The sequence below is a fragment of the Rattus norvegicus genome, chromosome 11 (assembly GCF_021556685.1).
Source record: "Rattus norvegicus strain SHRSP/BbbUtx chromosome 11, alternate assembly SHRSP_T2T, whole genome shotgun sequence".
Lineage (NCBI taxonomy): Eukaryota > Metazoa > Chordata > Mammalia > Rodentia > Muridae > Rattus > Rattus norvegicus.
Genome location: NC_141544.1, coordinates 42,054,504 through 42,068,431, shown reverse-complemented (window position 1 = coordinate 42,068,431; position 13,928 = coordinate 42,054,504). Strand labels below are relative to the sequence as shown.

At 39.0% G+C, this 13,928-nt stretch overlaps 1 protein-coding gene across 1 annotated transcript; it reads right to left on the bottom strand.

Annotated features, from left to right (window-relative positions):
- Window positions 1-1,735: 1,735 nt before the first annotated feature.
- Window positions 1,736-1,921, bottom strand: LOC102551304 (keratin-associated protein 20-2-like). Its single transcript, XM_087577418.1, has one exon. The coding sequence runs from the start codon at window positions 1,919-1,921 to the stop codon at window positions 1,736-1,738; it is 186 nt and encodes a 61-aa protein (XP_087433544.1).
- Window positions 1,922-13,928: the final 12,007 nt, after the last annotated feature.

Here is a 13,928-nt window from a genome sequence, read left to right as displayed (position 1 = left end):
TCCATGTGTCTGTATCCTCGCCTCTTTTCTGGCTCCTCTCCCCTCCTCCTTCTCTCCCAGAATTCTTTCTCCTCCGCATGTTCCACCTGTATGTCCTACCTAATTTGTAAATTCTATGCTTTTTAATTGACAGGTGAGGCATCAATACAATATACAAAATGGTCTCTCTAAAGTTATAACTTATCCTTAGATTAGTGAACCATTCAACTTTGAGTGCAGGCATGCTTTGTTGCAGTAGGTGGAGGTTATCACAGAGGTTGAAGTACCCAAATTAAGGGTGTTGTACTCTACTTGAGAGAACAACTGATGAGTACAGGACACAGTGTTGTTCAGACACAGTGGGCAGCTGCATATATGAACTCACAGAGTGGTGTCAGCTCACACAAGGTTTATGCAAGCTTAAGCCAGAAATTATTCTTCATGGTTTCAAGAGGTGGGCATAAATTCTTACTCTTAGCTAAAGAGCTGTTAGCATTTGGTAGCTGTTAGGAGTGAAGAGTCAGTTTTCTTAGGTGTGTGGTTCTGTGTAGGTCAAATATGCTCTTAGGAGATGGCTACCCCTTGTAGAGAACATAGCCATTGGAAATTGGACTGGATGAGTTTCAGGGACAAAAAAAGGATGGAAATAACACAGGGCATATAGTGGGTGCTTTTGAGAAGATAAGGGAAAATATATAAATTTTATCTAAATATATTACATGAAATTTTCTAATAACTAAGAAAAATATATAATATAAAAGTTTTCTCACATTTTTATAAATAATTGGATTTAAATTAAAAACTCAAATAATAATAAAAAAAGAACGGTTGGATTTTGCTCATCTAAATGATTCTGCCTAGCCACATAATACATAAACTATTCTATCAAAAGAACAGAAAGTTAAATAAAGTTCATGTGAAATATTTATAAAAATCATGAAGAAAATTGACATTAAAATATTTATAGAACCATCATTTTTCTAAAGAAAATCTACAGATGGCCAAAGATGAATTTTCAAAACCGTAAGTTAAAGTCACAGTGATATTGTTCCTTACAGCTATTAATGAAATGGTTATTAGAAGGAAAAAGGGTGTGAGAGAACATGTTAAATAAAGTAAAGCCTTTACAGAGGAGATTGTGTATAATGGCATTCATAGGTGGAACTGTGAGATTACAAAGTCCTTAAAGACCTCTCTTGTATTTGTTCTCCAAATTTAAGTTGCAGACAAAAAGATTTGGTTCTCAAGAAGATCTGAATTGCTAAATTCATTGTGATGTCAGAGTAGTAGAAATATAAAAACAATAAAAATGTCTACCAGTGGAAGAAAATTTAAATAGAACATTTTCTCTCTACTCTCTTGCTCCCTTTCCTTCTCCATTTTTGTATTGTCATGTTTGTCCTAAAACCAACACACATTTATAACCAAACAGCTATAAATTCAGAAATATACCTCTTTAAATTTAGTAAAACAATTAGAAAAAGTTATTTTTAAATGAATACTTTATTTTAAAGCATATGCATATATTCACAGAGTGGGAAAGAATGCAAACAGATCATTATATAAGGCACTATGATGAGGATGAAGAGTTTTGCTGAAGATATTCCTGCAGTCAGATTAAAAGAAGAGAAATTGGGTGGGTATGTTGTGTTTCAGGCATTCTTCCTCAGAGATTATAAATTAAGGTTAGGATTTATGAAGATATTTAATGACATCTGAAATGAAGAAAGTTGGGGTGAGCAGCTGCTGAATCTTCTCAGTAGAAGCCACAGGACCAGTACCTTCTACAGCACAGTGGGCGACAACAGCCATAACCATAGTTACCATAGCTACCATAGCCACCATAGCCACCATAGCCACAGCCATAGCCACAGCCATAGCCACAGCCTAGGCCACCATAGCCATAGCCCAGGCCTCCGTAGTAGCTGCCGTAGTAGCACATGGTGTCAGGAGTGGAGTGTTCCGAGGAAGACAAGAAGTAGGTTCCTTGAGTCTGGGTGTCACCATCTGCCAAGAGCCTTTTATACAGCTGGGTTGTTGTTCAGGGAAACCACAGGCATCATAGTGTCACATGTCTCTGCCCTGTGCTGCAGAATACATCACCAGTCTTGTGAGTTACAGGACAGGCCATGTTGCATAGCTGAGATTCTTGTGCTCTTCTCTCAGGATCTCATGGTCAATAAAGGATCTGGTATAATTTTCAGGTCTCCAGGTCATGGAGTATGTAGAACACAGCACATAATTCCCTCAGGTGATATAGATCATTATGTAGTGTTCTTTTTTACATATGTTGAATTTCATCACCCAACAAAACAAGTTGTGTTATTTTAAATGCATCATCTTGTAAGGATTTAACTTTTTGAGTCTTTCTCATGAATGATAAGCTAATTATTGGTTATGTTTATTTTCTTTTCTTTTGGGTATTTGTCATTTTATGTTGATGAGATTGGATTTGTTCCTAAGTATTTTGTTGTATTACATCTTTCTTTTAAAAATCATCAGAACATTTAAGACCATTTATAGACAATCTATATGTATTATGTGTTTCCTTTTGAATGTCATGTGAAGGGCTTGTACGTGAAACTTTGGAGGGTATTATGCTTGAGTGGGAAAATCAAGTTAAGGGTTGTATACTTCCTATTTAATTGTGGACAAGTTAGATCGTCAGAGAAACCTTAGACACATAACTTTATGAGTTTAAATAATGGCCAGGTAGATGAGATGATGGCTTACTTTGCAAGCCTGAAGATTAGCTAAAAAAATCCCCAGACCCATATGAAAAAAATCTGAGCATATTCATATTCCTTCACCCCAATTTTATGAGGGTAGGATAGAAAAGGATTACAATAACTTACTGATTGTCAGTCTAGCTCCACATTCCGTGACAGAGCCAATCTCTTGGGAACAAAATTGATTCATAGAAGAAAGGACATGACACAATATACTCACTTGGCATCTACACACATCCATCATCCACTAAAATACATTTGTGTTTACACCATAAACAGACATGAAACAAAATTGCATACCTACCTACATACCTACTTCCCTACCTATCCATATATATGGAGACAGCCATATACACATTCTATTGTATACACACATACAAATCCTATGGAATATTGCTAGAATATGCTACAGAATATAAATACTCCAATCATGAATGTTGACATGAAATTTCCAGCATTGCCTTTTAAAAAAGAAATGCAAAGATAAATGTGTAGACTCCTTAAGAGAGTCCAAAGAAGTCACCTGCACCTCGTCTCAGTTTGTAGCTGATTGAAGTAGTTTTGGTATGAAAGGTGAACAAACATATTTGAAAGATTTAATCTTTGAGCTTTCAACTGAACACAGACTCAAAGAGCCCAAATAACAAGGAGTGCCCAAGGCAGGGTGCTTGACTCTCACTCAGAAGGAAAAATGAAATAGACATCATAGGTTGAGGGAGGGACTGGACTGGGTGAAAGAGGGGATGGGGAAGGGAGCAAACCAGGAGGATCAGGTGTAAGGAGAGCAGGAGAGAAAAATAAATCAGAGGGAAGTGGTGAGTGGGGGAGGGGATGGGCTGAGATCTGTGTTGGGGGTGGTGCTCCAGAGAGCCTTTGGTGATGACTGTAGCTGACACTCATAGCAGTGGGAAATATGGATCCTGAAGAAGACACCTCCTGTAGCCAGGCAGGACTCCCAGTTGAGGGATAGGACATCGATCCACCCTCAACCTTTGATACGAAATGTGTCCCAGTATAAGATATTCGGGGACAAAGATGGAATAGAGATTGAGGGAATGCTCAACCAATGACTGACCCAACTTGAGACTATGGGCACGGACAAGAATCAATCCCTGATACTACTAATGATACTGTTATGCTTGCAGACAGGAGCCTAGCATAACTGTCCTTTGAGAGGATCCACTCAGTAGCTACAGCAAACAGACAAATTTAGGGATTCTTGTGGAAGAGTTGGGGGAAGGATTGAGAGACCCAAAGGTGAATGGGACTCTATAGGAAGACCAACACTGTCAACTAACCTGGACCTTTGGGGCCTACCAGAGATTGATCCACCAACAAAAGAACAAGCATGGACTGGATTAGATACCCCCACATATGTAGCAGATATGCAGCTTGGTCTTCATATGGATCCCCCAACAACTGGAATGAGGACTCTCCCTGAGTCTGTCGCCTGCATGAGAATCTTGTTCCTCAAACTGGACCACCTTGTTTGGCCTCAGTGGGAGAAGATGTCCCAACTCCTGCAGTGACTTGATGTGCCAGGGTGGTTTATATCAATGGGAGGCCTCTTCTCAGAGGAGAAGAGGAGAGGGATATGGGAAAAGGGAGAAGGCATGTGACAAGGGGGATCTGGGGGATAGGTGAGAGATGCAATTGGAATATTAAGTGAATAAAAATAATTAATGAAAAATAGAAATAAAATTAGTGTGAAGTTAGAAAAATGAAAGAGAAAAGATTTACACTTTGAACTTTTCATAAATTTACCAAAATATATGTTACATGCAATAAACTACTTGTAGTTAAGCATTTAGTCAGGAAAATTGACCCAGAGAATAATCTATGTAAATGAGGTGACCTCATGATAAACATACCTATTGGACAACTTTATAAGGATATTTTGCTCTGATTTTAGAATGTCCAACTTGAAATTCTTTTGAACCACAAATATTGTCAATGGTATAGTTGTGATCATTATATAGCAGATTAGTTGCATGTATAGCTACAGGAAAATGCTTCTATTTGAAATCAAACATAAAATGTTAAATAAAAAATATAAACATAAATTACAATCCACAAAACTTCTATTAATGTTATATAGGGTATTCTGAAGGGACCACATATGTGAAGATTCCTAGCTCGCAGCCACGAAATCGGTGACACATGACTTTTTGTTCTCAATTAAAGCACTGTTTTAAATTCATTCACAATTTCACTTTTTCTATTAGTTACGCTATGCTCAATTTTGTAAACGTAACACAGTTTTAATGTGCATTTATTTGTAGGAGGACACATAGGCTGTCTCTGCTTAAAGGATCTCTTGAATAGAGCAGCAATGATCATGGATAAGCAGGTACAGTAGGATTTAGAGACATTCGTGTATATAGGCAAGCATATATACTGATGGTACTGACATCAAAGCAAATATTCAAAATTAACTTATCCTATAGTGGGCAAACGATACAGTTCTTGACCAGTGGGCCAATAAACCTCTAACTATTACAGGTTCTTGCCATGCCATTGTTTACTTCTAGAAAAAGACTATAAGACTTTTTTGATGAAGATATAGAACATGGGGAACTCTCAAGCTTATCCTGACCTCAAAGCTTTACCTCGTTGCATAGTTTTTGTAGTGCTGAATAGTAGTGTGCACACTCTTAGAGGATCATTTTTAACACATATGAACTCTGTGAGCTAAAAAATATTTAAACTGTTAATATATGTGATACCTTAAAAAGAAACAGTAATGAATTGGGAAGAACCTTTGTGATTGAATTTGAGCTTGGATGACAGATGTAACTCAGTCCCATTACTGGAACAAGAACCTGTTAATAGACCTTAAGGGGAAATCCTACTACAAGTATTCTTTTAAGTAGACCAGTTTTCAAAGCTACTGACTGGTATTGTTATATCAAAGAGGATACAAAGTTGGCATACACTAGGTGAGTCTGAGAAGAGAATATGAAACATATGAATTTTATCCAAATGTATTCTGTAAGGTTCTATAAGAACAAATAAGTAAAAGAATACACAGTGGAAATGATTCTTAGCTTACTCTCGTCAATGATGTTATTTGGATTAAAAAGCTCAAACATTAGAAAGGAAATACGTGTATGTTAGTACCCATCTAAATAGTTCTACAAAATAAGACAATGCAAACAATATTTTAAACAAGGAATACAAAGTCAAAAACCAATATTTATGGGAAATATCTACAACTGTACACCACAAAGAGAATTGTTACTAAAATAAAGAATTTTCACCAAAATATATAAAGAACTCAAGAAGTTAGACCCCCAAAAACCAAAAACCCAATTACAAATAGGCTATAGAACTATACAGGGAATTCTCAACAGAGGAATGGCAGAGAAGCAAGTAAAGAAATATACAACATCCTTAGTCATCAGGGAAATGCCAATTAAAACGGCACTGAGATTCCACCTTACAGCAATCAGATTGTCTAAGCTCAAAAACTCAAGTGACAGCACAAGCTGGCCAGGACATGGAGAAAGAAGAATACTCTTCCATTGCTGATAGGACTGCAATCTTGTGCGACCACTCTAGAAATCAATGGTGGTTTTTTCAGAAAACTGGAAATAGTTCTACCTGAAGATTCAGCTATGCCACTCCTGGGCATGTACTCAAAAGTTGCTCCATTATACCACAAAAACACATGTTGCACTACAGTCATAGCAGCCTTATCCGTAATACCCAGAAACGAAGCTACACAGACATCCTCTCCTGAAGAATGGATACAGAAAATATGGTTCATTTACACAATGGAATACTATTTAGCTATTAAATATAAGGACATCATGAATTTGCAGGCAAATGGATGAAACTATAAAATATCCTGAGCTAGGTAACCCAGAAACAAAAGGACATGCATTGTATGTACTCACTGATAAATGAATATTAGCCAAGAACTATAGAATACTTATGATACAACCCCCAGACTGTAAGAATTTTAACAAGAGGAAAGGCCCAAGTGAGGGTGCTTCAATCTCACTTAGAGGGAGGAAAAAATATAATCACAGGAGGCAGAGAGAGGAAGGGACCTGGGTAAGAGGAGATGAAGAGGGGAAAGGGGGACAGGATGAGGTATGGGGGGAGCCATGAGAAAATCTCAGATGGCCACAAGAATGGATGGAAATATGCAGCTTTCAGTGTTGGGGGATGGGGAGGTAAGGAGTAGGGGACCCTTTAGAAAGTCCCAGAGACCTGGGATGTGAGAGTCTTTAGGGCTCAATGTAGGTAACCTTAGCCAAAATGCACAAAAATGGGAGATGGAGCCTAAACAGTTCACCTCCAGTAGTTGGGCAGGGTCCCCAGTGGAGGAATGGGGCCACCAACCCACCTTCAAATTTTTTGACCCAGAATTGTTCCTGTCTAAAAGAAATGCAGGGACAAAATGGAGCATAGACGGAAGGAATGGCTGACCAGCCTGACTTGGGATCATCCTATGGTCGAGCACCAAAGCCTGCCTTTATTACCATTGTTATATTGTGCTTGCAGACAGGAGCCTAGCATGGCTGTCATCTGAGAGGTTCTACCAGCAGCTGACTGAAACAGATGGAGATAATTAGAGCTAACCATTGGACAGAGGTCAGAGAGCTAACCATTGGATGGATGGAGGTCAGAGACCCATTTAAGAGAAGGATTGATGGAACTAAATGGGATAGCAATCCCATAGGAAGACCAACAGTGTGAACTAACCTGGACCCCTGGGAGTTATCAGACTAAACCACCAACCAAAGACCATACCTTGGCTGGTCGGTGGCCCCAGGCACATTTGTAGCAGAGGGCAGACTGGATTGTCTGGGCCCAGTGGGAGAGGATGTGCCTAGTCCTGTAGAGACCTGATGCCCTAGGGAAGGGGAATACCAGGGGCTGTACATTTTCAGGGGTGAAGAGGAGGGGGATGGGGTGAGGAACTCTGGGAAGGGAGACCAGGAAGGGGAAAATTTCGAATGTAAATAAATACAATGATTAATTAAAAAGGAAGGGAATCTACATATTACCAATGGTTAACTTTCAAAATTATAAGTCAAAGTCACAATGAGATTTTTCTGTATAGTTATTAATAAAATCAACATTAGATGGAGTTGGTGTTAGAGAGCATGTGAAGTAAAAGGATGTCTGTACACAGTGATAATGTGTATGGTAACTCTCTTTATAGAAGGTACTGAGTATCGGAAGATATTCAGAGAACTGCTTCTGTTAGTTCTCTACATTAGAGTTGAGACAAAAGGATTTGACCTCTGATAAATGTCTGCAACCCCAAATTCATAGTGACATCACAATGGCAGAAATATAAAGACAATGAAAATGTCTACCAATAAGAGAATATTTAAGAGAAAATTTCCCTTTCTCCCCTCTTTTGCTCTCCATCCTTATCATTTAATGCTATCACATCTGTCCTCAAACCACCACACATTTACAACCAAGCAGCTATAAATTCATAAACATGTATCACAAACTTAGAAAAACAATAAAATTATATTTAAGGAAATACTTTATTTAAAGCATATGTATATATTCACAGAATGAGGAAGAATACAAGTAGGTCACATTTTACAAGGTATTAATGATGACAATAAAGAGCTTTTTGCTGTAAATATCATGCAGTCAAATGAAAGAAGAGGAATTGGCTGGGCATGTTGTGTTTCATGTATTATTCTTCAGATAATATAAATTAAGATTGGAATTGATGAAGATGTTTAAGAGCATCTGAAATGAAGAATGTTGGAGTGAGCAGCTGCTGAATCTCCTCAGTAGAAGCCACAGGACCAGTACCTTCTACAGCACAGTGGGCGGCAGCAGCCATAACCATAGCCACCATAGCCACAGCCATAGCCACCATAGCCACAGCCATAGCCACAGCGTAGGCCACCATAGCCATAGCCCAGGCCATAGCCCAGGCCTCCGTAGTAGCTGCCGTAGTAGCACATGGTGTCAGGAGTGGAGTGTTCTGAGGAAGGCAGGCAGTAGGCTCCTTGAGTCTGGGTGTCACCACCTGCCAAGGGCCTTTTATACACCTGGATTGTTGTTCAGGGAAACCACAGGCATCATAGGGTCACACGTCTCTGCCCTGTGCTGCAGACATCACCACCAGTCTTGTGAATTACAGGACAGGCAATGCTGCATAGCTGAGATTCTTGTGCTCCTACCTCAGGATCTCATGATCAATAATGGATCAGATACAATTTTCAGGTTTTCAGGTTTAAACTTCATGTAGTTTAAAGAGTATAGCACATGATTCCTTCAGGTGACATAGATTATTTTATAGTTTTCTTTTTAATGTATGATGACTTGTATTATCTGACAATTGAAGGTTTTTTCCCTTCTTTTTGTTATTTTATTTATTTTTATTTATTTACATTATATCCCAATCTCTGCTCTTCCTCCTGGTCACCTTCTTGTAGTAGTAGCCAATTAAATACTTAATTTGATCCTGGCGGCAGCGGCAAGAGGATACAAGAGGATCAACATGATTATCAGCCTAGTCTCATGTTTCCTGAGATAACCAATCTCATGGGAATAGCATTGGTAGGGGGAGCAAAGAACATGAAACACTGTGCTCATTTTGCATCTATACACAACTGTCATCTACCGAAATGCATTTGTTCTTATGCCACACATGGATATAACACAAAGTTGCATAATACATGCATGCATACCTTCTTATAGACAGACAGACATATAGGCATTCATATACCCATACCTACTCACAGAAATTCTCTGAAAAGTTACCTGAATATGCTTCAGAATATGCATACACAGCAATCCAAATGAACAGATGAGATTCCCAGTATAGACCTATAAAAACATAAACCAAGAAAGAAACAAACACAACTGTATAGGCACATTAACGAAGACAAAGAAGCCATGTGCACTGTTTCATTTCATTAGCTGATAGAGGAAATATTGGTATAAAACATGAGAAAACATTATTGAAAGACAACACCTTTGAAAATAACAAAAAGAAGGGAAGGATACACACACACACACACATATATATATATATATATATATATATATATATTACATGTAGTTAGGCAATTTAGTCAGGGATTTCTAAAACAGGGAATAATCTTAGTTGACAAGATTGTTTAGCATAGCTATTGGACAATTGTCTGAGGAGATTTTCCTTTGATTTTACAGTGTCCAAACTACTATGGGTATTTCTTCTTTACATTTCAAATGTTATTCTCTTTTCCGCTTTCCAGGCCAACAACCCCTTAACCCCTCCTCCTCCTGTTCTATATGGCTGTTCCCCTCCCAATCCTCCCCCCATTACAGCCCTCCCCCTAACAATTCCGTTCACTGGGGTTCCAGCCTTGGCAGGACCAAGGGCTTCCCCTTCCACTGGTTCCCTTACTAGGCTATTCATTGCTACCTATGCAGTTGGAGCCCAGGGTCAGTCCATGTATAGACTTTGGGTAGTGGCTCAGTCCCTGGAAGCTCTGGTTGGTTGACATTGTTGTTCATATGGGGTCTAAAACCCCTTCAGCTCTTTCAATCCTTTCTCTGATTCCTTCAACAGGTGTCCCGTTCTCAGGTCAGTGGTTTGCTGCTGTCATTCGCCTATGTATTCGCCATATTCTGACTGTCTCTCAGGAGAGATCTACATCCGGTTCTTGTCAGCCTGCAGTTCTTTGTTTCATCCATCTTATCTAGTTTGGTGGCTGTATGTGTATGGGCCACATGTGGGGCAGGCTCTGAATGGGTGTTCCTTCTGCCTCTGTTCTAAACTTTGCCTCTCTATCCCCTCCTAAGGGTATTCTTGTTCCCCTATTAAAGAAGGAGTGAAGCATCCGCATTTTGGTCATCCTTCTTGAGTTTCATGTGTTCTGTGCATATAGAGTAATTCGAGCTTTGGGCTAATATCCACTTATCAATGAGTGCATACCATGTGTGTTTTTCTGTGATTGGGTTACCTCACTCAGGATGATATTTTCCAGTTCCATCCATTTGCCTATGAATTTCATAAAGTCATTGTTTTTGATAGCTGAGTAGTATTCAATTGTGTAGATGTATCCATTTTCTGTACACATTTTCTGTATCCATTCCTCTTTTGAAGGACATCTTGGTTGTTTCCAGATTCTGGGTATTATAAATAAGGCTGCTATGTACATAATGGAGCACGTGTCTTTGTTATATGTTGGAGCATCTTTTGGGTATATACCCAAGAGAGGTATAGCTGGGTCCTCAGGTAGTTCAATGTCCAATTTTCTGAGGAACCTCCAGACTGATTTCCAGAATGGTTGTACCAGTCTGCAATCCCACCAACAGTGGAGGAGTATTCCTCTTTTTTCACATTCTCGCCAGCATCTGCTGTTGCTGGAGTTTTTGATCTTAGCCATTCTAACTGGTGTGAGGTGAAAATCAGGGTTGTTTTTATTTGCATTTCCCTTATGACTAAAGATGCTTAACATTTCTTTAGGACTAAGAGTCTTTTGAACCACAAATACTGTGGCTCAGAAAATATCATTGTGATCATGATATAACGAAACAGTTGCTGTATGGAGATACAAGGAAACTCACTGTATCTGAAACCATACCTAAATTATTAAATAAAAGGTGTAAGCATAGTATCAATCCACAGCTCTTCTGTAACCTTATGTAGGGTGATCTAAAGGGAACACGCATAGGAAGATTCCAAGCTCACACCCACATCTGTGCTATTTGGCTTTTAGGACTCATATACTCATCCATTCAGTTGCAATCTTCACAGTTTCTCTTTTCCTAACAGTTGTGCTATGTTCAATTGTGTAAGTTTCATGCAGGTTTAAGGCACGTTTACATGTAGTGGACCTCAGTGCTGTCTCTGTTTCCTTGATATACGGAGTAGAGCAGCAATGATCACAGATGAGCAATGCTATTAGGATAGAGAGAACTTTGTGTATATGGGAAAGCACTGCAGAGTGGGGTCATGTGGTAGATCTATTTCTAGTTATTTTTGTTTCTTTTTAAGTTTATTTTTTCAGGAACCTTCACACCAATTTCCCCAGTGGCAGTGTTGTTTTATCTTCTGACCAAATGCAAACAAATGTTGCCCCTTCTTCAAGTCCACCCCCAGAATTTTCTTTTTTCTATTTTTTCAAAGTCACATTTTATATTTTTATTTAAGTGCTGGTAAGAAGGGGCTGTTTACAGTTACCAAAATTTGTCAGTTGATTAGATTTGTGTATAGTTAAGATCTGTGTGTTGGTAACTTTTTAATGAAAGATTTATTTAGTTCTATTTTTATGTATATTAGTATTTATTTGCAAGTATGTATGTGCACAATGTGTGTGCAGTGCCCAAGAAGGCCAGAAGAGTGTATCATATCCACAAATGGTTGTGACAGGGGTGCTGGGATCTAAACCCAGGTACTTTGCAGGGACAACCAGTGCTCTTAACTGCTGAGCCATCTCCCACCCTGTATCAGTATATATTTTTAATGAGAAAAAACTTCAAATTATCTTTAAAAATGTGTAACTTATAGGACTTGCACAACTGTTCTTTGGTAAAACAATAACAACAATGACAATAATAATAATAAGTCATTGCTAACACACGCAATACCATTTTAAAGAATTTATGTATATTAAATTCACTTAATCTTCATAGTAACTCCCTAGTGAGTTAGTAGCATCCATGTCTAGTATAATGAAGAAAAAAACTGAAATAAAGAAAGTAACTTACCAAGATCACATAGCTAGGCAGCAGAGCTAGACCTGAAGTCAGGCAGTCTCCAGTGCTTTGCCTAGTTATACTCTGCTCTCCAACAAAACAGAACACCAAGGCCACGCTTTGCTCCTTGTCCATAGAGGACTCACAACATGTGACCTCAGGGGCTTTTACAAGCTATGGAGGTACTCAGCATGAACTAATATACCCCAGGAACAACCAGGAGCAAGATTATTGTCAACATGATCATTCTTGTGGGCACTTAATATGAAATTGTTTTGTCTCTGAACCGTCCATACTCTCCAATAACAAATATATCCAGCACTTTTCTGAAATATGAACAGAACTGAAAGAAACAGTTACATAACATCATTCCTGAAAACTTGAATTTTTTAGTTCCTCTCTGACACTAAGCTTAGAGGGTAAAGATGTTTGTTTTGTATTTTGTGGGGCTCTGCATCAATGCCAGGGCCTTGCACATACTAACAGGTGCTCCATCCCTCCATGACTTTTTCCATTGCTGCAACAGAATACCCAACCCATGTTGGAAGGTTTATTTCTAGCCTACAGTTTGAGGGGTACAATCCATCATGATGAGGAAATCACGGGGACAGGAACATGAGGCAGCCGCCCATATTGTATCTCTAGTTGAGCAGTAGAGAAGAGAGACGAATGCTGGAGCTCAGCTGGCTTCTTCTTTTTGTTTAGTTGGTGACCCCAGTTGAGGGAACGGTGTTCCCAACATTTAGTTCTAGGTGACACTAGATCCAATCAAGTTGATGATCAGGACTGAGTACCACAATCACTGAGCTGCCTCTCCAGCCTGTTAAAGACTGTAACACCTTCTGTGTACAGGTGGCCTGGGTATGTCTTCTAGAAGCGTCTTTGCTACTATGTTGGCAGTTTCCACTTTTGTAGAATAGGCTTCTTCCCATCCCAAAAAAAGCCAGTTCAGGTTATGGAGTGAAGCCCAGTCTTTAAAAACAAAGGAGTAGACAAGAAAAGAAATACAAACTCCCAAATAAAGCAGTAACAGGAACTTCGAAAACCAAGAAGCCTATTAAGAACACAATTAACAAACAAAAAATAAAAGGCAGTGGGGGTGAAGATGTAGAGCTCAGACCCTCATATGTTGCTGGTAGGGTAAATTATAAAAGTAAGGTGTAAGTAAGTGGTGTGCTGGCAGTTGAGATGGTTGGCAGTATATTTAAAAGCTAAACTTAGAAGTCTAAACTTCCTGTTCCATGGTAGGTGTATGCTAAAGGAATTGCAAACAGGAAATGTGCTGCAGGATATTTTGTACATTAAGGTCCACTACAATATTCACAAGGATCATCAAATATATGTTGTGTTTTTCTAAAAAGCCAAGGATATGTTTTATAGAGTGCACTATGGTAAAGTGGGAGGCATGCTGAGGCATCCCTTCCCTCTGAGGTACCAGCCATAGGATGGGTCTAGTAAAGAATACAGTTAATTTAGGGCATGGGAAGGGGAGTCGAGAAGGGAGAAGGGGCAGAGAGAAGGGGGGAAAGAAAAGGAGAGGTCCCC

Excerpts from the sequence above, each read along its gene's own strand:
- LOC102551304 (XM_087577418.1), bottom strand. The coding sequence starts at position 1,921 with ATGTGCTACTACGGCAGCTACTACGGAGGCCTGGGCTATGGCTATGGT.